The sequence below is a fragment of the Aythya ferina genome (assembly GCF_964211825.1).
Source record: "Aythya ferina genome assembly, chromosome: Z".
In the NCBI taxonomy this organism is placed as follows: Eukaryota; Metazoa; Chordata; class Aves; order Anseriformes; family Anatidae; genus Aythya; species Aythya ferina.
Genome location: NC_140299.1, coordinates 13,096,855 through 13,122,677, shown reverse-complemented (window position 1 = coordinate 13,122,677; position 25,823 = coordinate 13,096,855). Strand labels below are relative to the sequence as shown.

General features: G+C 36.8%; 1 protein-coding gene across 4 annotated transcripts in view; it reads left to right on the top strand.

The window, feature by feature from the left end:
• The window catches only part of CPLANE1 (ciliogenesis and planar polarity effector complex subunit 1), a 58,701-nt gene that overhangs the window by 12,567 nt on the left and 20,311 nt on the right, over window positions 1-25,823 (top strand). For 3 of the 4 annotated variants that reach the window (XM_084503216.1, XM_084503217.1, XM_084503215.1), the window contains 21 exons: window positions 399-479; window positions 1,121-1,285; window positions 2,014-2,187; window positions 6,793-7,021; window positions 7,254-7,393; window positions 10,136-10,353; window positions 10,700-10,864; window positions 12,617-12,755; window positions 13,103-13,212; window positions 14,021-14,182; window positions 14,340-14,448; window positions 14,813-15,119; window positions 15,561-16,494; window positions 17,612-17,775; window positions 19,206-19,342; window positions 19,902-19,969; window positions 20,951-21,033; window positions 22,499-22,567; window positions 23,732-23,924; window positions 24,515-24,802; window positions 24,994-25,749. In XM_084503216.1, coding sequence (XP_084359342.1) covers window positions 399-479; window positions 1,121-1,285; window positions 2,014-2,187; window positions 6,793-7,021; window positions 7,254-7,393; window positions 10,136-10,353; window positions 10,700-10,864; window positions 12,617-12,755; window positions 13,103-13,212; window positions 14,021-14,182; window positions 14,340-14,448; window positions 14,813-15,119; window positions 15,561-16,494; window positions 17,612-17,775; window positions 19,206-19,342; window positions 19,902-19,969; window positions 20,951-21,033; window positions 22,499-22,567; window positions 23,732-23,924; window positions 24,515-24,802; window positions 24,994-25,749 — 4,691 coding nt within the window. The remainder of the gene's footprint in view (window positions 1-398; window positions 480-1,120; window positions 1,286-2,013; window positions 2,188-6,792; window positions 7,022-7,253; window positions 7,394-10,135; window positions 10,354-10,699; window positions 10,865-12,616; window positions 12,756-13,102; window positions 13,213-14,020; window positions 14,183-14,339; window positions 14,449-14,812; window positions 15,120-15,560; window positions 16,495-17,611; window positions 17,776-19,205; window positions 19,343-19,901; window positions 19,970-20,950; window positions 21,034-22,498; window positions 22,568-23,731; window positions 23,925-24,514; window positions 24,803-24,993; window positions 25,750-25,823) is intronic. The other variant, XM_084503218.1, reaches the window with a different exon arrangement.

Below are 25,823 nucleotides of genomic sequence, written 5' to 3'. Positions count from 1 at the left end.
GAATATGAAGGAAAGACCCAAATCCTGCTCTGTTTTATTTCTTCTGAGGTAGATTGGCATCGCAATGCTTATCTTGACTGGATTTCTATTTAGAAATCATGCTTAGTCTGTGTGAACACTGTGGGCATGGACACGTCATGTACATAAATGCAGTCAGCCTCAACCAAACATCATTAATGTAACATAATGGACTTAATCTAGCATATTTATTTTGCGAAAAATATATTGCTGTAGCTTAATTTCCTACAGTTGTCTGGTGCTCTATCTTCCACACTGTGTGTGCATGTTTTGTTTTGTTTGTTTTGTAAATCATACTGCAGTAAATGTGTGTTTGCACATGTAAAACTGTAACTATGTAGAGCTTTAAATGTATTGATATGTGATTTTTTTTTTTTAAGGTGAGGAGAACTTCCTTTTAGGCTCATACAGAGAATCTGTGGATGTTTGGAAAAGATCTCTTTGTGAAATCAAGGCAAAGGGTAAGGGATAAAATATTTTCTTGATGGGAAAAGGGGAGAGTGTGTGTAATTACTTTGTGTAGTTATTTGTGATTCTCTGTTGCATTGTCAAAAAAAGAGGCAAGAAAGATAAAGGATGCATGTTTAAAGTTGATCTGGAGATTGAATAGACACCAGCCAGAACTTACGTTTGATTGTTCCTTGAGAAAAGCCCATACATTTCTACATTGATATCAGAGTTTTCTTCTGACTGTAAAGTACTTGGTAAAGGAAGGATACATTGTGCAGAAAGAATTCAGGTTACTGGAAGACTAGTGGATCTCAAAGCAATTTCTTTGTACTTTAGGCATCTCTTCTGTAAAGGCTAGACTACCTTGAGCCGTCCTGTTTGTCTCTGTCTTATGGCAGTTTTCTAAATATAACTTATCTCTTTACGTGGAGCCATTATGGATTACAGTTAACCCACCAGTAACTCAGAGGTTGACAGAGGATTGTATATCCTAAAACAGCTGCTCCTGATTCCCTCTGCTCAGCTTCTCAGAGTAGGTATTTGCGTAGATATCTTTCTGGAGTAGGAGGAACTTACACTTTCAAACTTGCTTTGTCTGTTTTCTGTGGTTATTGTTTCCTTGTCTAATGACTTTCTTCCTCTTTTAATGCAGGTGGTAAAAGAGCGTGTTTTCTTCAGACTAGATACTACCTTGCTATACTGTTCTGCCATCTGTATCACTATAACTTGTGTGAGGCTCAGGGACTCTGTGATCATCTAGTACAAGAGATTCTGAGGCGATCACAGGTCTCAATGAAGCAGATGGAAAAATTTTCTGGTATGTCTGAATTGTGTAAAACTGAATGTGTATCTTGATACTGTTTGAGTAACCTAGTCTCTGATATATATGCCATCACACACACACTTAACATCATGCTTTTTTCTTTACACTGGACTGAAGCTGATGTCAGACCGATCTCTGTTTTAAGTGACCTTAGAGATATTTTCCTGATTCTCAGATGTCCTTTCATCTTTATATGTTGGAGTAAGCATTCAGGCAGCTTTCACTGTAAAATTTTTAATGAAAACTTGGCCTGTATAAATATCCCTAGATTCAAATCAGTTTAAGGAAAGTCCTTGGATAGAAAAAGTAACGGGGAAATTATGTGATTTCATTCTGTATTGATCTAACATACTTTTATGATACAATATGTTGAAGTACTTGGTTTAAGATTGGTGAATGGTTGATGGGAATTTTTTGAAAAGTTCTATGTTCTTTTTCTCCAAAGTCATAATGGCATCTGAATTTCCAAATGTAAACAGTTTTTTGACGGGTCTAAATTTAGATATTAGAGATCCATTTCTCATCATTAGAAACCTAATATAAAAGTCTCTTAATATAACTTGTAATTAGTGAAGAAGATTTAGCTATGTCCTAAAAAATAGTCAATAAACTTAATATCGTATTTTTAGTATTAAATATATACCTTAAGTTGATTAAGCAATTTTAGTGTTCAAATATAAAATAATTTTCCTCGAATGTTCTAATTTGACATCTCTTTTTAGATAGCAAGTATTCTCAGCATGAACTGTGGATGATAACCGATGTTCATACTGAAACTGCTATGGCTGTGATTCGATCCATGGCACGATTCATGGCTGCTTATTTCACAGATCGGCCGCTCTATATCTTTCCACCCCACAATGTTGACGTCTTACACCCACTCCACATTGAACCAGGTATTTTTCTTAAAAGCAGTTTAATTTTCTGTATTTAGCTCTTATAATTTTTTCATGTTTATGTCAATGTTGTCTATTGTGCTTCAACTTGGTGGTTGATGGTTTCAACACTCTTAGTTGTAAAGATAAAATTATTTTTCCAGATATTTTTTGTCAAGGAGAGTGTGTGTCTCTGTGTGAGATTAATTTTTCATTTCTTGATTATTGATAATATTTTGCTATTTAATGTTAATAGTTTGTGGGCAACTGATTTATGTAAACCATAGGTTTTTGTTTGTCTTTTTATATTTTTTTCCTATGCTTTGAAGCTAATAATCAAAGTGTGGTACTAGATTAGGCAAAAGGATGACGGGATGAGTTGTCTCTTTTCTCACGCAAATTAAGCAACATTAGAATTTCATGGTTCTTAATACTACTGTGTCGTGGTTCCGCTCGAGTGGGCAGCCGAGCTCCACCACAGCCGCTCTCTCACTCCCCCTCCTCAAAGAGGAATGGGGAGAAAATATGTGAAAAGGGCTCAAAGGTTGAGATAAGGACGAGAAAATCACTCAGTAATTATTGTAACGGGCAGAACAGACTTGGCATAAGGAGATAGTAAGATTTATTGCTCATTACTAACAAGCGAGAGAAGTGAGAAACAAAGGGAAGAAACCAAAAGCACCTTCCCCCCTATCCACCCTCTTCCACCTCCTCCCCCCGAGCAGCGCAGGGGAACGGGGGAATGGGGGTTATGGTCAGTCTACAGCACTTCTTCTCTGCCGCTCCTTCTCGGTCACTCTCGTCCCCTGTGCTGTGGGGTCCCACCCACGGGATGCAGTCCTTGATGAACTGATCCGGCGTGGGCTTCCCACAGGCAGCAGCTCTTCCAGAACTGCTCCAGATATGGGTCCGTACCACGGGGTCCATCCCTCAGGAGAAAACTGCTCCAACCTGGCTCCCCTACGGGCAGCAGCTCCTGCCGGGTCACCTGCTCCTGCGTGGGCTCCTCTCCACGGGCTACAGGTCCGGCCCGGAATCTGCTCCGGCAGGGGTCTTCCACAGGTGGCAGCCTCCGTCAGTGCAGGGCCACCTGCTCCACTATGGTCTCCTCCACGGGCTGCAGCGTGGAACCCTGCTCCACCGTGGTACTCCATGGGCTGCAGGGGGACATCCTGCTTCACCATGGGCCTCACCACAGGCCGCAGGGGACTTCTGCTCCAGCGCCTGGAGCACCTCTCCCCCTCCTTCTACACTGACCTTGGTGCCTGCAAGGCCGTTACTCACTGCTCTCTCCCTCCCAGCTGCTGTGTGTCGCAGCGTTTTTTTCCCTGTCTTAAATATGCTCTCACAGAGGCGCAAAACAACATCGCTTATTGGCTCAGCTGTGGAAAACAATGGGGCCCTTCCCAAACATGGGGCAGCTTCTAGATCTTTCTCACAGAAACCACCCCTATGGCCCCCTGCTACCAAAACCTTGCCACGTAAATCCACTACATACTGTTATCTAGACCTATTGCTCTGACTGACTTTGATACTCACAAAAATGGGAGAAAAGCAGCACTTAAAATACTCAAATTGGATCTGCCAAAAAAAAAAAAAAAACCACCATTTTTTTGCTTATTCAGCAATGTCTTGGAAGTCAGAATGCTTCAGACACCAGGACAAGTTGCAATGCCAAGCTAGGATGTCACTGAACCCAAATAGTAGTTGTTAGTTTAAGTCCTGCTTTCAGCGTTTTTCTGAGAATGAGTATTCATCAAAGTTAGTGGCTTTTTTTTTTTTTTTTTACTGCAAAAGATTCTGTTTGAAGAGTTGGGTTGTTAGGAAACTTTTCATAGGATCACAGAATGTTTGAGGTTGGAGAATATCTGTGAAGGTCATCCTGTCCAATCCCTCTGCTCATGCAGGACCACCTAGAGCTGTTTGCTCAGGAGCATGTCCAGATGGCTTTTGAAGATCTCCAAGGAGGGAGAGATCACAGAATCATCTAGGTTGGAAGAGACCTCCAAGAACACCCAGACCAACCTCCGACCTAACATTAACCAGTCCCCCACTAAACCATATCCCTAAGCTCTACATCTAAACATCTTTTAAAGACCTCCAGGGATGGTGACTCCACCACTTCCCTGGGCAGCCTGTTCCAATGTCTAACAACCCTTTCAGTAAAGAAGTTCTTCCTAATATCCAACCTAAATCTCCCCTGGTGCAACTTTAGCCCATTCCCCCTCATCCTGTCACCAGGCACATGGGAGAATAGACCAACCCCCACCTCGCTACAGCCTCCTTTAAGGTACCTGTAGAGAGCGATAAGGTCACCCCTGAGCCTCCTTTTCTCCAGGCTGAACAAGCCCAGCTCCCTCAGCCGCTCCTCGTAGGACTTGTTCTCCAGGCCCCTCACCAGCTTCGTCGCCCTTCTCTGCACTCTCTCGATGAGTCCTCCATGTCCTTCTTGTAGCATGGGGCTCAAAACTGAATACAGTACTCGAGGTGCAGCCTCACCAGAGCTGAGTACTGCTCTGAGCAACCTGTGCCAGTGCTCTGTCACATTTGCAGTTAAAAGGTGTTTCTTGATATTCACATGGAACCTCTTGTGTTCCAGTTTTTACCACTTGTCTCTTGTCCAATCACTGGGCACCAGTGAGTGTTCTTTGCCCCCTTCTTTCTCATATTTTTATACGCAGATACGTTCTGAGCCTGAGCGTACTCTTCACAGAGTCAGAGAATGGCTGAGGTTGGAAGGGACTCTGAAGATCATCCAGTCCAACCCCCCTGCTGAGCAGGGTCACCTAGAGCACATTGTGCAGGATGGCATCCAGGCAGGTTTTGAGTATCTCCAGAGGAGACTCCATGATCTCTTTGGGCAACCTGTTCCAGTGCTCTGTCACCCTCACAGCAAAGAAGTGCCCTCTCATATTCAGCCGAACCTTCCTGTGCTTCATTTTGTGCCCGTTGCCTCTTGTCCTGTTGCTGGGCACAACTGAAAAGAGACCAGCTCCATCCTCTCAGCGCCCTCCCCTCAGATACTTACACGCATTGATAAGGTCTCCCTTCCGTCTTCTCTTTTGCAGGCTAAGCAGGCCCAGCTCTCTCAGCCTGTCCACGTACGACTGGTGCTCCAGTCCTCTCATCATCTTCATAGCCCTTGTCTGGACTCATTCCAGTAGTTCTATGTCCTTCTTGTACTGGGGAGCCCAGAACTGGACACAGTACTCCATGTATGGCCTCACCAGGGCTGAGTAGAGGGGGAGGATCACTTCCTTGAGCTTCCTTGAGCTGCTGGCAACACTTCAGCCCAGGATACCATTGGCTTTCTTGGCCACAAGGGTACACTGCTGGCTCATGGTCAGCCTGCAGTCCACCAGGATTCCCAGGTCTCTCTCTGCAGAGCTGCTCTCCAGCAGGTCAGCCTCCAGCCTGTACTGGTGCCCTGTACCCCGTACTTACCTGTGTTGAACTTCATGCGTTCCTCTCAGCCCATCTCTCCAGGCTGTCGAAGTCCCTCTGAATGGCAGCACTGCCCTCTGGAGTGTCAGCCACTCTTTCCATTATTTACCTATGTAATGTTACTGCCTCAACAGAAAACAGGTGGAAGAAGCAACGTATTCCTTAGAGTTAATGTTGATTGGCATCTTACTGGAAAACAAGTTTAATCCTCAGGAAACAAAATGGTTTTAAACTTGTTTTTATTTTTTTTCTCGGTAAACTCTTAAAATAATTTGCTGTTTTTTCCTTAAAATTAATTGTATTTTTTTTATCCTCAACAGTAAGAAGCATAGTGAGTAGGACATTGAGGCCTTGGAGTGTGTCTAGAGAAGGGCTACGAAGCTGGTGAAGGGCCTGGAACACAAGTCCTGTGAGGAGCAGCTAAGGGAATGGGGTTGTTTAGTCAGGAGAAGGGGAGGCTCAGGGGAGACCTTATTGCTCTCTACAGCTGTCTGAAAGGAAGTTGTGGGGAGCTGGGGGTCGGCCTCTTCTCACAGATAACTAGTGATTGGACTAGAGGGAATGGCCTTGAGTAGTGCTAGGGGAGGTTCAGGTTGGAAATGAGGAGTCATTTTTTCTCAGAAGGAGCAGTCAGGCGTTGGAACAGCTTGCCCATGGAGGTGGTGGAGTCACCGTCCCTGGGGGTGTTTAAGGAAAGGTTGGACGTGGAGCTTAAGGACATGTTTTAGTGGGTGATATTGGTAGTAGGGTGATGGTCGGACCGGATGATCTTGAAGGTCCCTTCCAACCTTTATAATTCTTATGCACAATATGGGTATGGTAGGAAAACTCACAGGATTTACATCTAGCTCAGATATGCCCTCTGGACACATATGTAGCATGCTCACAAATGTACCATCAATGTGATTAAATCTTTAAAGTTAGAATAACCCACTAATTTTGCATATGGCTTCATATCCAACATTGCTAAGCAGGAAAATAACTTGTTCTGACCTCAGTAATATTTAACAGCAGAAGCTGTGTCCGTCTGCTGCAAATAAACCCTGAAGTATGTCTCTAAAATCATAAATAGTAATTGTACGCTGAAATGAATCCAAAACCAATGTGAACATATGAATTCTATATTATTCATTTTACAGCATGCAGATCCATTTAAACTCTACATGTATGTTTGTGTCTCAGATATATCCTCCCGTATTATTCCACTGCAACACTGTCTGGTTGCCAGAGCTGTGAGGGACCAGAACCTTTCATCCGTGTGGACAGCTGAATATGCTCTTGACTTGCTCTTTGTTGGTGGACTCATTCCAGAGGCTGTGTGGTTGACACACAGACTGGGCAACTGGAAACTGTCTGTTTCAATTGGTGTTGCCTACCTTCTGTATTGTCAGAACTCTAATGAATTTTCAAGGTAAATCTGAGTTTCAAATTAATACATTGTGTTTTGTTACTGAACAGTATTTGCATGGACTTAACAACATACCCTTTGTCTCAAAAATTAAAATATGTATTCTCAGATTCCTTGCAGCTGTAACATCTAACATGTTACAATTAGGTACTTTGTGTTAGATATTAATTTAACAGAGTTTCATTAGATTATATACAGCTTTTATTGTTAATGAAGTTGCTTGGTATACTTGCAGACTGAAAAACACCGAGCATCATCTGCCATTAAGCATATCACCAGTGCAGACTTTTAAGGAAAAGTTACAGTCTTCGTTAGGACAACCAGTAACTTCTGAAACATCAAATGAAGGAGATTTGAAATACAAGCAGTTTACAGGTACATAAAATTATGAATGTGTGATTTTTTTTGATGTTACGTCTGTTACGCTCTCTTAAAAAGAAAAAAATTACCTCATCTTCACTGTGTGCATTACTGTTAAGGCATAAAAATATTTTAATTCTGTAGGGGTTTTGGTTTTTATCATTCTAAAAACGGACCCTATGATCTCTTGACTCTAGTTTGAGGAAAACACAACAGTTTCATTCATGGTTTGCATGCAAAAGATTTTTTATACACCATCCTTTGTTATCTTTGTAAGGTCATATATTAGATCCTTCTTCATATATGCTAGCCAATACCTTATCTGACTATATTTTAGCTTAATTTCAGGTTCAAAGAAAACTAATGCCTTATTAAAACTAAGTACTGTGAAACAAGTGTAAATACATTAATAGTGTGGAAAGTATCGTCATACTTTAAAAAACCATCTTGATCTATGTTTACTGTTTATGTATGTCAAGGGAGGAGGGGGGAATAAAGCATATCACATGACATTGGTGAGGCTTCCACAGCTCCATCAGGTCCAGAGCTAGCAAGAATGAGGGTTTGTGTCTATGAGACACATACACAAACACATTTACAACACTTGTCTGTGGTTTGCCACACTCATAACCACATACAGCCATGCTTAACACTCGTGAATGGCACCATCAACCACAGCCTGCTTCCCTCTCTTGCTATTCAGGAAGAAGGTCCATGCATATGCAAGTGTATGCACAATGTAGGTGCTTCTGTTAGCTACTGTCTGCTATCTGGATTTGGGATTGCTAGTCTCCCAAGTTGCTGGCATCTGCATAGATGAGTTCCCAAAACCTCATCTTCACTTTGGTTTCTGGTACAGACCCATTCATTCACACACAGTGTTGTCCACCTGCATGCAGTCTGCGTGCCCTGGTAGCTGGCCTTGAACTTACAGTCCATCCAGAGCTAGCTGATGTGAGGTGTGAGCTGGTGTGAAGTGTTCCTGCCTAGGGCAGTGGTTGGGAATTAGATGATCTTTAAGGTCCTTTCCAACCCAAACCACTCTCTTTATATGATCCCTACAGTAACCATCTCTTCCTTCGGTATCACCAGTATGGACACACATATGTGCGCTGGCACACATACAGCCTCTGTAGCAGTTGGTCAGGACTTCCTTGGTCCCTCCAGTATCCAAATACCCTTTTCTTGTCCTTACTGACACAGTCAACCAACTCTCCCAGTTGACACACAGACCTAATGCTCTCTCCAGCAGTTGGCCAGGACTTCACTGGTCCCTCTAGTAACTGCCAGCTTTGCCCTCATCCTGTGGCTGCTAGCACTTGTTTTGACATACTTCCATCGCTGGAGGTGCTGGCATCCCAGATACAAGCTGTTTAGCCTGTAGTCCTACCCCATTTGCTGTCACTGGAACTCCCATACGCGGACACACAGAATAGTGCCCTTCACACGGGAAAATATTTATGCTTTGACAGGGTCCAACAGTGGTGAGGCTGGCACAACTCTATGCCGTGCCTTCATTTCCTTTCATAAAGGTCCTATAATGAGCCCTGTGAAATGCCAAGACATTCTTCCTCTGCATACTGCAGTGTGGCATATCCATCTTGACAATGACCCCTCTCCGTCCAAAGGGTACTTAAGAGAGCTACTCCCATTCACTCATCTTGATGGGTTTCACACCTGAACACTGGTGCTGATGGCTCTCCTAGGACAATCATAGGAAGAGCACAGATAATTTTTCCATTTCCCAGAGTGTGTAGCTTTTTATTAATTTTTATTAATTTTTATTATTTTTTTTTTAATTCCTGTGACGGTCCTTTGAGTAGATTGGTCTCAGTATTATTCAGGGAACCTGAATTTAAAAACTTGTTTTTAATGAATGTACTGTTGTCTCTCTTCTCCTTTGTACAAATGTACATGAGCTTTTTATCACATAACCTAACTTAATGCTTTACTGTTAAAATTCTTCCACTTAGCTAGATCAACCTGTCTGTTACATTTTATAGAAAGTTTACTAGTGCAGTCTCTATTCTTTACTCTTTTCATATTTGTGTTTTTGGAAACCACATTTTAAATTCCTGTCAGCAGGTGGATGTTAGTTAATCTTTATGTGAGCACTATCCTAAACATTGTGCAGATTCTTCTTTTATACTTATTTCCAAGAATTTTGTCTTAACGACACATACACATGTATATATAGTGATCCATAAGTGGGATAGGTAGTGGAGAGATTTGGCAGCATATGTTTCAGGACAAGCAGGAGGAATAGAAATGGAAGTAGAGAAGTATAGTATTATGCAAATTTCAGGAAGCAGGTAATGATGTATGTTGAAGTTCCTGCTACTTCTAGAAGATGTGAAGAAAATGGAGTAATATGTAAAATACATCAAACAAATATATTTCCTTGTCCTTGAATGTTATGCTTGCAGATAAGAGAATTGTTGTGGTCATTATTAATGAGATGGACCATTTATGCCTGCTTGATGAGAAAGATTTGCCAGAAGTTTATCCCAAGCAAATGCATACCTGAATATTTCTGATCTCTAGAAAGGCAGTAGCTTCCCCTTTAATGTGGAAAAACTAAAAGGAGCAATTGAGTCCTATTTTCAAATGCAGAAAATCTTATCTTATGCAAGTAGTTGAGATGTATGCATTGTAACAGGTGAATGAGAATCCTGAGAACAGAGCTACTTGATTTCAGAATGAAGGCCATGTGTTAAGTCAATTAATTTACTGATTTCTGTGTTTAATATTTTATAGATGCCATTGAAGAGGAAGATGCAAATGTTCTTTGTAGTTCAGTACAGGACCTACTGAAAGCTGCTGTTATGGCAGATGCTGATATTCTCTCAGAGATGTTAAAGCTTTTGATGGATTCTGCCAAGGATCTTAGCGGAAAATTATATGGTTTAGTTCCAGATGGCCTTTATCTTCCAGCACCACCATTATACTGTCCTCAGCCAGCTTCTCTCAGTGAAGTAAGTGTGCCCAATAGAAGTTTCTTTGATCCTTGTTTGGATGTATTTATAAAATAATAATAGTATTCATGTATTTGTAAAATAATTATAATGTGTATTTTGATTCCTTTCAGCTTATCATTGTGTCTAATGTTTTTCTATGTCCATTAATTTCTTTAAGGAACTACATGGTGATAATAAAGTATGTGTGCCTCTCTGTGTTTTTTTCCATAAAGAAGTTGTGCTTCAAAGAGAAAGAGGGGATATTCTCTTAGGAGCAGAAAGGATGTTTCCTTATTTTCCTTTCTGATAGATGTTCTATCTAATCTGGGGCCTTGTTCTTGGCTTGGATTTTTTTATTTTTCAGGAAGACTGCAATGACATTGTTTTAAAATCTGAGAGAGAAAGCCGTGAGAAAGTATCAGGAATTCTTCAGCGAATTATCTTGCTCTTCCAAGCTGCTCGTTGTTCCTGCCCTGCAGCACAGTGGTATATTTCACAACTGAAATGGGCAAGAAAAATTATGCAAAAAGTAAGCATTTAACTTCTAGGGTTTTCCGCTGCAACTTGATTATCAGGAGTAAATATTACTGACAGGCTTGAAATTGCATTGTGGGAGCATTCCGTCTCATCTGGACTTTGCTGAGTCAAGTCTTTAACATATCTTCTCATAATTTTATGCTCTTGTGTTTAATTGTTTCAGAAAACTAGAATGTAAACTTCTAAGGTATCAACTTCATAGAGTTGTCTCCTTTCTGTACCTGCTTGGTAAAGAACAAGCACATTTCTTTCTGTATTGGAAAGAAACAAGCTAATTTTAATTGGGAATTGCAGCTGCTAAATGAAAGTAAATTCCAGATCACACTAGGATTGAATATGTACCAGAGAACACGATGTTCCCATTCAGGTAAAGTGGTGGTCTTAGTACACAGGGCTTATAAGATCTTGTTCAATATTTTGTTTGCACAGAACCAAACTTACAATATATTGACAAAGATGTCCCAGTAGTGACCCCTGAGGAACACCACTCATCATTAGTCTCCACTTGGATATTGAGCTGTTGACTGCAGCCCTTTGAGTGTAGTCATGCAGGCACAGTTGTGAAATGCTTTACACAAGTCCAGGTAGATGGTGTCAGTTGCTCTTCCCCTATCCACCAATGCAGTAACCCCTTCATAGAAGGCCACTAGATTTGTCAGGCATAGTCTGTCATCATTGAAGCCCTGTTGGCTGTCACCAGTCACCTCCTTATTTTCCATGTGCCTTAGCAGAGTTTCCAGGAGGATCTGCTCTATGATCTTGCCATGCACAGAGGTGAGACTGACTGGCTTGTAATTCCCTATGTTGTCTTTATTTCCCATTTTAAAAAAGGGGCCTATGTTTCCGCTCTTCCAGTCAGAGGGAACTTCACTGGATGGCCTCAAATGAACTTCACACATACGATGGATAGTGACTTAGCAACTTCATCTGCCTGTGCCTTCTGGACCTGCACGTGATCTCATCAGGTCCTATGGACAAGTGTACCTTCAGGTTCCTTAGGTGGTCTCAAACTCAGTCTGATTCTATATTGGGTGGTTTTTCACACTCACAGTCCTCACCTTTGTCTTCTGTAACTTTGGCAGTGTGGCTAGAGCACTTGCTGGTGAAGAATGAGGCAAAGGATTCATTGAATACCTCAGCCTTCTCCATATCTTGAGTAACCAGGTCTCCCATTTCCTTCTGGGAAAAAACTATGTTTTTCCTAGTCTTCCTTTTATCACTGACGAACCTATAGAAGTTTTCTTCCCTCAACCCCTCTGCACCTGCATCTGGCAGAGAAACAGATCAGGAAATTGTCTTTTGAATAAATACTGCCTTCTTACAGTTCATTGAATGGTTACACAGAGGTTTAATACTTAATGCGCAGGGAAATGGCCAGAAGTAGCAGCTGAAACAGGAGTTATACATTGTTGCTCCTGTATTTATTTCACCATACTCATGGATTACCATGCAAACAAAAATGTTTGATTTGCTGTAGCTCATACAGAACATGTTCTTTTAAATGAATTTTCAGAATACCGATTTGAAGAAAATGCTTAAGGAAGCTTAAGGAAATTTTACTGATCTTGACAGTATTCTGCTGATAACTGAGAGGCTATTCATCTAGCAATGGTGTATAAAAATTTTAACTGATTTTTATTTCAATTTTGATAAGCAAGAAAAAATGTTGGTACATATATACATTTCCTAATCATATCTAAATAATTAAGACCATTGTTTATTTACTTATTTTTGCTATCTATAGATTCGAATGAAAGGATCTCTTCCTTCAATGAATCCGTTCCCAGAGACTCTGCTTCATTACTGCAAATTCCATACTGTTTTCTGTAGCTCTACATCTTCTAGAGACCATCAACTTGATGATATTTCCTGTAAAATTTTAGGTCTGTATGCAATAATATAGAGTAATTTAGAGCTGAAAAAAGAGCACAAGAGATGATCCATGGGTGTAAAGAAACTCTAATCAGCATGATTTATTCTGCAGTGTTTGCAGGAACACTTTTTTTTCCTAGCTTTTAATTATGTTAGTTATCAAATCTCTTATTCTAAAAGTTCCTGTGCTAGAATGTGTTATAGGTATGTGTTATAGGGGCACTACTGAAAACTGAAAAGAATGAATGACATTTTTATTGGATTACTGTTAAAATAAATAATTCATTTATTCTAGATGAAAATCTCAAGCTGTTCATTTATTTAGCCAGTCTCATCACATCACATGTTTATCTCACAGGTTGGTTCAGAGAGCTATGTGCACTGTGTTGGATGTTACATGTTCGTGAAAAATTATCTGAAAGCTGTAGACGGTACCAAACTGCAAGGGAAAATATTAACACGCATAAGGTAATTATATTACTAATATAGTAAAGAGACATTTTAAGTGTATAAAGCTGTAAGAAGAATGCTAAAGATCTGATGCATGTGTCTCTGAGGACTCCTATTTGCATAGTAGGACAAAATGATAAAATGTGCAGTAAGCACTTGATGCTGCGGAGTAGTGCTGTTTGTGACCTGCAGCTTCCTAAAGGTATTTCTGATGGGCTTTGATTCTGATCAATGTTTATTTAATGTACTATTTTTCTTTGCATGCAGCATGTTTTATGATGAAGGTTGGGCCTTGGTTTTCAAAAGAATAAAGAAAAAGATTTAAATTTTAATATGTTTTGTCTGTTACACCCTCATTAATTTATGTAAAAGGTTAAAGAAGAAAAAGAAATTCCTGACATTATAATATTTGTCTTATATACCATAACAATATAGATGTAGATTTTTGTTGTATCTAGTTTAGTAACTAAGCTGTCCTCAGCAAAGTTTGCTTTCTTTTTAAAATGTGTCCAAAATTCTCTTCACTAGAAAAATCAAGCTTCAAATAAACAGGATGACTCTTTTGATTTTTCGATGTGTCTTGCAGCAGTGACAAATGAAATAGAAACCACTGACAGATTCAAAATACCCCTCCCCCTTCCTTTCCTTTCCCCATTACAACTGTGACCTGCCTCCTACCATTGTATATTTCTTACTCTGAAAGCTGTTAGCTGTTTTTATTTCACATTAGCTGGGAAAGAATCATTGTAGTCTGCAATGTTTGAATAGCTTAGCTGAAATATATTGTTTATGTCAATTACTGTTGACATAGCAAGTGTTTTTTTAGGATCTAAAGAAGAATGAATATGGTACCTCCACAGTTGATCATTGTCTGAATGCCGCAGAATGGGCTTGTCGAATGCTTCCCTTCTGCAGGTTCATGAATGTTGAAGAAATAGTTCAAGATGTCATTTTGAGCCTACTTGGAGAACTGCCACCAGTCAAAAAGGTAAAAGAAATTAAAAATAGAACAAAAGCAATAGAGAGTATAACAAATGTTTTTTTAATGTAAATGCTACTAGTTAGCATTTTTGCTGATGTAACTTCTGTTTGAAATTACACATCACTTGTCTGTTAGGTACTGAAGGAGAAACTATATTTTGCAGGTGGCAGAAATTTTTGTAAAAGCATTTCCTAATCCTGAAGATGTAAGGGTTCCACTAAGAGATAAATATCATGGTCTCCAGCAGCGACTCAGACACTGTACTGTTAAAGGTAATGTCTATCCTTCTTCAGGAAATACTAAATGAGCTTTCTTTTTTACCCTGCTTAGTTAATAAGTTGTGACAATCCCTTCTTTCATACCTCCCACAAAATAGTTACTATAGTTTTTAGTTAGACAACTTTAAGAGGGTTTTGTGGCAAAGTCTGTATTTTATTTTTGATATGTCTATACCAAATACAGGATATCATGTCTTCCAAGTTGATGGTTTTCTTCTCTTTATAATATTTGCCATATGGATTTATAAATGGCTATAATAAATGATGATTTAAAGGTTGTTCATGTTGCAATTTGAGACAATAAGTCAAAACTGAGTAGTTTACATTTAAAATTTCTTGGTTTTCTTTCTTTGGGCAGGTTCTGAAAGTGAAGAAATTATGTCTGTTGTTATACAGGCTGCAGAAAAATCTAGAATGAAGGCTATGAGACGTGTAATAAGGAATATAGGCCCCATAGAAGTTAATATTTGGGAGCCAACAGAAGAGGGAGTTAATGAGGAGGTGGAACACTGTTATGACCGATTCTCATTAGGCACTAGTCTAAGCAGAAGCACACTTACTGATCTTGGCAGTCCTCAGTTATATAGTGATGCTGAAACAGCAGATACACTTTCTGATGCTTTGCTTACAGAAGAAATGAGAGCTCAAACACCTTCACCTCAAAGGTATGGATAAAATGGTAGTAGAAACCTTTCCATTAAGAAAAAAAAAACAGTTGTCTTACTGGGAAAATAATATTTTCACCAGATATGATAATTATCATTTTGAATAATATATCAAATGAGAAATTACAAATGTATCAAATCTTATAACTATCAATGTTATGTCAGGTACTAAGTAATACTGTTATTGAAATGTCAATTATTATTAGCCATGACCAGATTCAGATATGATACTTCTGAGTTACTGTCTCTGTAAGAACTATGGATTTAACCTCTGATTAATTTGCTGCCTTAAAATTGTATTAATGTAAGATTTTTTTTGTTAGCTATGCATTTTTAACAAAAGAGGAAGAAGAGGAAGTAATGTTGCATTTACTTATTTTTCCATTTAAATCTTCTTAGCACTGATTTTGATGTTAATTCTGTTTGTTTCTTGTCTGACAGGGATAATGAACATCAGGGACAAGGAGAAATAGGGAGCAAAAATAATACCTGCAAGACAAAAGGTCTTAACTGGAAAACAAAACATAAGGAAAAAGTACATGGAAAGGGCACACATAATCAGTGTAATTTACCTATAGTTGGTGCATGGGAGTTTGAACGTGATGATGATGAATATGTTATTTTCTTAGAGCTTTTTTTGAGTTATATTCTTGAGAGAGACCTCATAAAGGATAGTGACCTTGGAATTCCATTTCTTACTAGCTTTTCTGGACTTCTTCGAGAGCATGAATTAAACTCCCTCTTTTTCGATGTTCATACAACATTAAAACGTCGGCAAGTCAAAACTAGAAGCCAAAGTGTGTTTAGAGCAGGTTCTTGCTATGCTGTCACCCTGGCATCTTGCAATCCTGGAACAGCTTCTGTCCATAATATAAACAAAAAAGTTTTGAAAAATCCAACTTTTGTACAGTCTGTCGCACAGACAAGAGAACCTTGCGTGCATAACCTAATCAAAGGGCTTAAAGAAGGATTATTTGGTTTAAAACATAAATCAATTTACAGAGCTCAGGTTGACAATCAAGGAGTAACTGTTGCATCAGCAAGCCAGACCATCCCTAAGCATACTTTCTCTAGCTTACAAACTTCAGCAACTTCTAAATACATTTACAAAACTACTGATGTACTTGATACTGTACCAGGAGAAGAACTAGCTATAGAATTGTTGGGTAAATTTAACAATATTGCAAAACTGCTTGAGTGGTTTATCAGATGGTCTGATAAGAAGCTGCCCTGTGGTTCCAATAAACAAGATTCCACAGAGGAGAGTTTCCCAATGATACATGTGAAAACATCAGCAGCTGCCGTCCTTTCTTCTTTATGGCTGATCGAACAGTTGTATGTAGATGGCTCACAAGCAAGGAGTACAACATATAAGGTAAGACAGGAAATGGAATAACTGTCAATGTAAGGTGTAAATGATCGCAAACAAAATCTTACACTCCTTCTACATTATTGTTTGATTTTCAGTAAAACATAGAATGCTGATCAATAGCCTTTCCTTTAGGACTTGCTACAGAAAGAGAATTCTTTAGGAAGACTCTGGCTGGAAATGAAAGTACTCTTTGGAAGTCCTGTTTAAAATCAGTTATCTAGTTATCACAGTATTTGAGCAAATATTTAAAAGTTAAATCACTATGTCTAGTTTTCAACATTATCTTTGAAGAAAGCCAGAATTGGAGATAGAGTATTAGAAAAACAAGATAAATAATAGAGTTTCTAAGAGAAAATGTGAATGTGAGTTTATTTGTCTTCAGAGGACAGTACAAATGCAGTTTAACTGAAGCTAGCTGTGGATTGGTGAATAGTGAATTCTGAATTTCCAACTAGCACTGTTATTATAGAGTTAGAGAATGTGCATTAATACGTAATTGATTTGCCAGAACAACCAGATACAATGTTACTTTTTTTATACTATTTATTTCATACATTACATTCTTTAATTAAAGCTACATGAAAGTGGGGAGAGGGCTGTGGGGTTTCTTTGAGAAGGCTCTTCTCATACATTGAAAGACATTCTGCCTTGTGTTTAGTTTCTATTTTGTTTTCTTACAAGTACCATGTGTATTTTACTTATATCTTACTACCAAAATTTTGTGCGTGCTTCTATCATACATAGTTATACTGCCTTACAGTGATAAGAATTTAAAGTAGGTTAGTATTACTGGTGCTAAAGCCAAAAATTATGTATCTTTATATAGTGTATATTTAATTGTCCCATAGCATCAGTAACAAAGGAATCATGAAACGTACATGTACGTTATTTTATGATTCCTTTAGATAGTTCAGAGGACCATTGCTTTACTTAATGCAAAAAGGGGCAAAGCTTGGGTTCTACAGGCAGCTGTAAATCAAGAATTTCTTAGCTATGTAATAGTGATAACAACATGAAGTTAAACAGAAATATACTATATGACATACATTTTGGTGTGTTTGTTTAAAGTATCACTTATCTTTCTTTCCTAAAACTAGTGAATTTTTACTGTTTTCAATAGAGTCAAACTAGTCAATGTCTGGAAGAATTTGCATCTCTATCAGAAGCCCAGCCTAGTACAGAGAAGGAAAGTAGTGTGGATGAAGGCTCTTCTGTACTGGCTGATCCTCCACTTGATGTCCAGAATGTACAAGCCTATGATGACCTTTGTGAAACCAGTTTGGGGTAATTTTATTTTTAACCTAAGAATTCTAGTTGGATGTAATTCCCCAGCTAATCAACATATCAATATGAAAAGTTGTACTGTTATTACATGTTATATGTTTTTTAAATATTGAGCGTAAACTCAAATTTACATGAATATCATTTAATAGCTGCAGGTAGTCTATTATATTGCTAGAAGTTATTCCTAAAGTATTATCATTAATTATTATATATAATTAACGTATAACGTATTTTATGTGTGTGTAAGTTACAAATTCAACTGGAAACATTAAGGAGTTGTCTTCTATACTGCGATATGTTATCAATTTTGTAAAAGAGAATCCAAATTTTTATGCTTCATAATATCATGTATTTGTGTCAGTTCTCAAAAAAAAATGACCAAATTTGTAATGCAAAATATTAATGAGATCTAAAAGATTTTGGTGATTCTATTCTGTGTTCCTCTTACTTTTCATAATCATCAGAAAAAAATTTAAGTTTTCTCTTTAAACACTATTAGCAATACCAGCACTGTCTTTAATATTGTCACATAGCTGTTATAAGACTTCACTTTTTATAGGACTTCTGTAATGAAGATTACATTATGAACGTAACTTTATGCTTGAGATACAGAAGAGTAAACTCTGTGTCTAGGCATACCTCTACATAGCAAAGGAAGTGGCTCTTGAATATGGATTGAATTGTTTATACACTTAGTGATGTAGAAATGGGATCTGCACTTCTGATATAATTGATATGTTAGTTGTTTTTTTTTTTTGCAGGGGAAGGAGGTTTGTTTTGTTGTTTTTTTGTTTTTTTTTTTAAACCCTGGGATCTGTTTTTTTTTTTAACCCTACAGATCTGGGATCTGTAACCTAGCTGTGTTCATATACATATGTCAGGAAAATAGATGGAAAAGGCAGTAAATATTTTATTTGTAAATATCTTAAATACTTCTGAAGATGGAGATTCCATAACCTGAAGGCCTTTCTGACATGTATCTTCATCTTCTGCTGCGCTAAAGAAATTTAAAGATCTTTGTTACTAGTATTTATAGACATTGTTTTGTGTCTTCTATGACAATTTTTTAATAAAGGAAGTTTCTGTGAGGGAGGTATATGTATTCTTAGCCAGATGATTTTGAAGTCATGATGCAGTTTATAATTTCCATTTTCTTTTTTCGTAGATCATATGTGGTGTTTACATTTTTCTGAAGCCCTTCGAAAGATTGTGGCCTTAATGTCAGTAAAATACTTTAGCCATTACAAAAAGTAATATTAATCTTGGTTTAAGTGAAATTACCAGAGAAAGTTTATATGAAAATTCATAATATGACAACAGCGTTTATTTTACAGCCTAGGCTACAATCTGAGATGGACAGTATACTTAAACTAACACAAATACTGAATTTATTTTTATTTTTAAATACCTTTTTAAATTTCAATTACCAGAATGTCTACAAAATCAAAACATTTTGATAAGAAGGAAATTAATTGTGGGAATTATTCTCTACCTCATTTGACTGAAGATCTTAATGAAGTGGAACCATTTGTTCAGGAGGAGTTAGATATAACATCAGAAAGTGAAGGTTTGTTTTTATGCTATATCCTTTTATTATAGTCTTACATATAAAACAGTTAGTTTTTCCCAAGTATGATGATATATCCTTCAGTTTATTTAAACAGAAATGGAAATATATTTTCATTGTTCTATTGAAATTATTATTCAATAATTTCAATTTCAATATATTCAGTTCTATGTTATAACTAAATTTTATATGATTTTTCTCAATACTTTTTCTGATCAGTTTTGCGCTATGTAACTTATTTTTACTACAGAAATTGGATATATTAAAATATTTAATTCTCTCATTTACTTTCATTCCAAAATATCCATGACAACATATATAAAATATGATATGAAAATCGTTAAAGAAGCAGAAGTTAAATTTATCATATTCCTACCAGGGAACTAAGCTTTTTTTTCTTTTTTTTTTTTTCCTGACACATGATCAGTAGTCATAGCACAACTTTTGAATTTGCTGAGTGATCTCTCAAGTGGAGTAATGTAAGCAGCTGACAGAAATGACAAAACGATGCTCTATGTCATGTAGTTATCTAATTTAGAATAATTTGTTTATTTTATAGAGTTCTTTGAGGAGCCGTATGAAACTCCAAAGAGCTCCAATAGCTCTGTCAGGATCAAACCTGGAAAGGCAAGTTACCATCTTGCATAGAGGAACCAAATTAATACAAATACTCTTCTCAAAATACCCTGAATTCCTTGATAGATTTAAAAAATCACAGGCCTAAAGGATTTGGAATCAGTGAAAAATTTCCCTAACTAAATCAATAAGTCACAAGTAATTAAACAGTAGTAAAACAATATCTGCTGTAAGCACTTTTAAAAACTGATTCCATGCTTGTAATACTAAATGTGTGTATGCCTACATAAACAGATATATAATTATATATGTGTAACACTACATATTAATATATACAATTTTGCATGTACACATACATACAAAACTCAAAACAAAAGTCTTCTGGTTTATAGAATTTTATGTGTATTATCTTTACCATAGCTAGCTGTAGTAACAACTTTTTTCTTTAAAAATGTGTACTGACTTTGAAGCTGTTACAGGGTGACTAAATAAAAGCTCTGTGACTTGTTTGCTTGCCTGCCTGCTTTTAAATTAAATGTATAAATGTGTGTGTTTTGTTTGCTGATGTCTGAAAACTCAGTTTAGATCTGTAAATAAGCCTTGTTCTCATGCATCATCTTCAGTCATAATTCTCTAGTCTTTGAAATAGGCTAGAGACTACTATGTTGACATGTGAATTGCAACAGCATAAGCATAGTCTCTGGAAGTACTCTAGATTTCAATTTCTTAGTTTATGAATAGTTTGCATATATAAGGGTTGTTTACCCATTTTCATTCTTAGTTAGGAGGTGCAAGATTATCAGACTTTATTTCCACAGTGCTATATGTGGATGTGAATTTGAAAATAAAAACTCATAATACTGACTTGGAAATTTTTTTTTGCATGAATCATTAGGATATCTCCATATTTCTGAGCTGTAGTGGCTGAGTAATCAAAATGGTTTTGCCTTAGGCTAATAAAATAAGAAATCATCTACTCAGAAGGGGGAATATAAAAATTGACATGTTCAGATGCATCTTTTTATATTCCAGCAGGTCTCCATTTCAGATGTAGATAGTCTACAGGATGATCAAAAGGTGGAAAAAGCAAAGGAAGGAAAGGCTGAACATAATGCGTGAGAGATTTTTTTTTTTAATTATTTCCCTTTTAACTTTGTTTAAAAAATTTAAAGTAGTTTTGTTAATTGTCAAATTCAGTTAAGTCTTCATGGGTTCATGTTCCTTATAGTAACAAAGTCATAACCTGAAAAAAACACTCAGTTATGTACTATTCCACATACACAGGCATTTCACATAAACAAAGTGCTGGGTGGATGAGTGGTTAGTTTGGTAATGAACAAGTAATAGAGGCATGATTTGTGGGAAGGAGTGGTATTTTATTTCTGGACAAAGTACATAACTGGAAAATAGCTGGAAAAAATAGCTGAAAAAGCCTTCAGGTTTTTTTGTCTCCAAAGTAGGAGCAGCATCTTTGGATTAAACACTGCTGTTTATTCTAAGAAATTTAACAGTTAAATTGTTACACAATTTAGAAGAGAGAGAGATTGGTATCTAGGAAGGAAAAGGTGAGATAAAATGGTTGTGGATGATAAGCACATTAGCTCTTGAGAGAGGGAGGGAGACATTTTGCATAACTGAAAAACTCAAGAAATTTGTATCATTTTGGCCTTTTTTAAATTTCATGTAAGCTACATATAAATTTTAAAATGCATCTACATTTGAAACATAATGTACATAAAATTATGGGAACACCTGATAAATTTGACTGTCATATCCGTTTGAGTTGTTTACTACCTAGTTTGATTTCTCTGAAGGGAAGAAGCCTTCTATAGGCACAAGATTTTTTTGTTTATCATGAGAAATATTGGTGTTTGGGGATTTTTTCATTTAATGAGGGAAAAATATCTACCTGTTTTTATTATTTTGAGTATCTTTCTTTATAAATCCACCAAATTTGTTTATAATAATGAAACCTTTGTCTCTGATATACAGTGCCTGGCAGTCTTAATATTTTTAAAAACTTACTTATAATGTCATATAAATCAATACTACTCTGTATGTAATGGTTGTTAAGAACAATAAAATGGCCTAACTTTAGAGATCTGAGAATACAATTTCAAAAATAACTGCACATAAGATGCTTCTCAAAGGTTTCTTATGATGCTGGCCTTTCTGTTTTAGGAATACAGGTTGTAATTATATTAACAGTATTGCTTAAATTGGATTTTCTCTTCTTTTGTCAATTCAGATCAACCTGTTTTTTGCCTGCTGTTTGTGTGAACAGCCAGAACTTTTTCAGTGCTTTTGTTTGAGTCAGTTTCTGATTGCTAGGGAGACAAAGCATGAATGTCAATATTTGCCAGCTCAAATTGCAGCATAATGCAGTATTCGAAGCAATTCAGTTCAGTATAGCTCTGATCATGGCTTACAGGTATATTTCTATATATTTTTATTTATTTATTTATTTTATAAGCATATGTATGTATACAAAAGTATATGTATATGAAATGAAAATAAGCAGCACATTATTGTAGTATTTATAATACTTTTTATACTTCTTTTTTTTTTAATTTCTTTTAGCACAACTGAGGTAGCTACTAGCACCATTTCTAAATCATTCTTTTTAGAACAAGATTCACAAGTTCCTGGGTAAGATAAACCTATAATGTTTTATACAGTAAATAATAGACAATGCCTATTAAATTTTCAGCCTCAAGTAACGCATGTAGATTTGATTACAAAATATTTATTCCTGCAATCTAGTACCGAGTACAGGAAGATCAGATGTACGCATCCCTTTGTACTCTCTTTTCTGTCTCTAGTCTCATTTCCATTTTAAGTTTTTCATGACTTTTTTTTTAAAATTAAATAGCTTTCTCCAACTTCAGGATTTCATCCTATGGTTATATATTCTGATAGTCTTCCAAAAGAAGACATTTCCTGTGCCTTTTCATACCTATTACATATCCAAAACTTTTTCAATATTACTTCTTTTGCTTTATAAATTACAAAACTGTAAATTGCTTTACACGTTGGTTTTATTTTTTAATATTCTTGGATACCATCTTGTTCAGTCGTGAGAGTACCCCTACCAATGTCAGCATTTGAGATAGTTGAGAAGGCAGAGAGTTGTGTTGTGGGTTAAATTCTGATGATATAGAAGAAGCCTCTCAGTTTCTTTTAATGTCATGTAAATCCTAACCCTCTCTACTTCATTTAAGTACTTCATCTACTTTAGTCTTTACCTTCTATAAGATCTAATTATCTCTGTGAGTAATTGGAAAACTAACTATATTGTATCATCTAGTGCATGCTATTTTAATTGTTTTCTTATCTGCGATTTTGTTGTTGGTTTTAATTTCGGATAGATAAAAGCACATTTAATCATTTAAATGAAAGTAGATCTGCCATTTCTCACATTTTGGTTAATAACATCCTTCTCCGTTTTCTCTCACCTTTTTGGTTTTATGATTAACAGACCCATTTTCTGTCACAGTATTGTTTTCTGCCTGTATCTCTAGCAAAGTTAACGTTTCAGATAACCCTGTGACTAAGAATCAGGTAAATCTTATGTCTTTACTACTGTTTTTCTCTCATTATATTAGGAAGCATTAGGAAAAAAAAGTTGTATGTGCTCTCTAACGAAGGTTGTGCAGTATTAATTGTTATATTCTTTACTATAAATTAATTATGCTTTAGAAAAATAATGTTGTTTTTTTTTTTAAATGTTCTGGATTGATTTAAGAAAACCTAGCATAGTTTCTGAACTATGAATGTTTCTAACAGTTTTGTTCTTTTTGTTCTGTTCTTTAGTAATGTAGAGGTTTCTGTAAGTCACAGTCAGCCTTCTCTGACTGGTATGTCAAGTACATCAAGTGTTGTCTCCAATACTTCAGTTTGTGCAAAAAAGCAAGACATCAAGAAAGAACTCCCTACAGAAGAGAAACAAAACACATCAGAAACTGTCAGGCAAATGCTCCAAGATGAAATGTTTAAGTTAGTTCAGGTGAGCATCTAAATACTGGAAATGGTGTTCACAGTATAAAATTTTATTAAACAATGGGGACAGTTACTGTTTTAAGGTATTTGTTCCTTAAAAAAAAAAGAAAAAAAAAAAGAAAGATTTCCAGTTCTAGGTAGCTACTGTGAAAACGTGAGACTTACTTTTTTATTTGTTTGTTTTTGACTCAAGAAAGTTAGTAATATAATAATAAAGCTCAGAATGTTTTCTAGTTCACATAATTGCATAGGTTAGGGAAGATCCTGAAACTGCAATAATGTGCCTGTGCTAGAAATTTGTTTTTGTTAGCACATTCAAATTCCATGTAAACTTATATTAACCTAAACTTCAGAAAAGAAGTGAAGGAATTTGTCTTGGTTTAGCATAACATTTCTGTGGCAGGTATAGTTCTGTTCAATAAACTGTCATATGAATGAATCATCATTGAAACTTAGGAATATTGTTTATTTTGACACCTCTATTAACAAAATAGTGAACAGTTAGAACATAGTATTAAGGTGTTATTTTTGCCAATATCCTTGTTAAAGTGTTTTTTTTTTTTAGTGTTAATTTTGTGTGTGTGTGTGTCTATCCAGCTACAGCAAATCAACTTCATGAGTTTAATGCAAATAGTCCAGTCATCCTGTGCCAACCTGCCAAATTTGCAACAAATTTTACAACAGCATCAATCTGTTCACCTGGAAGGAAACCAGACTGCAGACAGGGCAAAAGGCAATGGCTCTGGAAGACCTTCATGCTCTCCTAACGCTTGTCTAAAAACTGAACTGCCCACTCAAGAAGATAAAGGAAAATCTGATGAAAAGAGCTCAGATTTTCAACCAAGGAACAGTTTAAGAGATGAAAGCAACAATGGCAATGTAAGAGTAAGTACATCAGTGCGTCATTTATGAAGACAGTTCTGTATATCTGATATGTTATATGTCCTGTTAAATTACTAAATCTTTTTGTAGTGATTGCAGTAGACAAAAAAGATATATATATACCATTTCTTTCCATGTTTAATACATGACCGCTATTTTGGGGTACTTTTAAATGCTTATTTCTTTGCTTTTAGAATCATCTGGATGTGTATGTTTCTTCAAGCCGGCTAGAAAGCCACAGCAAAGAGACAGGATTTATTCCACCATCTCGAGACTTGCATTCTTCAACCCCTGTTAAACAAGTTCATCTCCTAGCGCCTTCCTCAGATGTTCAGAAAACACCCAGGCTTATACCTATTGCAAAAACCCTGAATTACTCAAATGGATTTCCTTTGCTTAAACTTAAATCAGGTTATTGTTCCAAGCCAGCACTTTTATATCCACTAGAGATGTCATCAGCTTTTGATAGACCACCCCGAACACCACGAGAAGCTTGGAATTCATCAGATTCTTTATGGAACCATCAGTCATCATGCACATCAAGAAAGAACAAGTCAACAGCACATTTAAGTATGAGTAGATCTGACCCTGAGATCCCAAGGCAAATACATGAGGAAGAGAAAAGGTGGGCAGAAACTGTGCGTAAGCCACCTCCCAAACACCTAAATACAAATCAGTATGAAGAACAGCAAGAAGTATCATACCAGCAGCAGTTCTCTGGTAATGTAAAAGTGGGCAATAATAGACTGATCACCCAGAACCTGGCAGGTATTCCACTACTGCACTTGCAGCTTGACCCAGTATCTAGACTTCCACCAGTTATAGGACAGCCAATCACATCTGCTTTAATACCTGTTAAATCTATAGTTACAAAGGAGACTGAGTGCAGAGAAGCATTCCAGCATACGGGAATATCACTGCTTCATGCCAATTTACTTCAAAAAAAGAAGGTACTGGATTTAATAATACATTTTTCTAAGTTGCAGGTCAACTTTTTCAATTTAATGGTTTCTAATTCATCAGA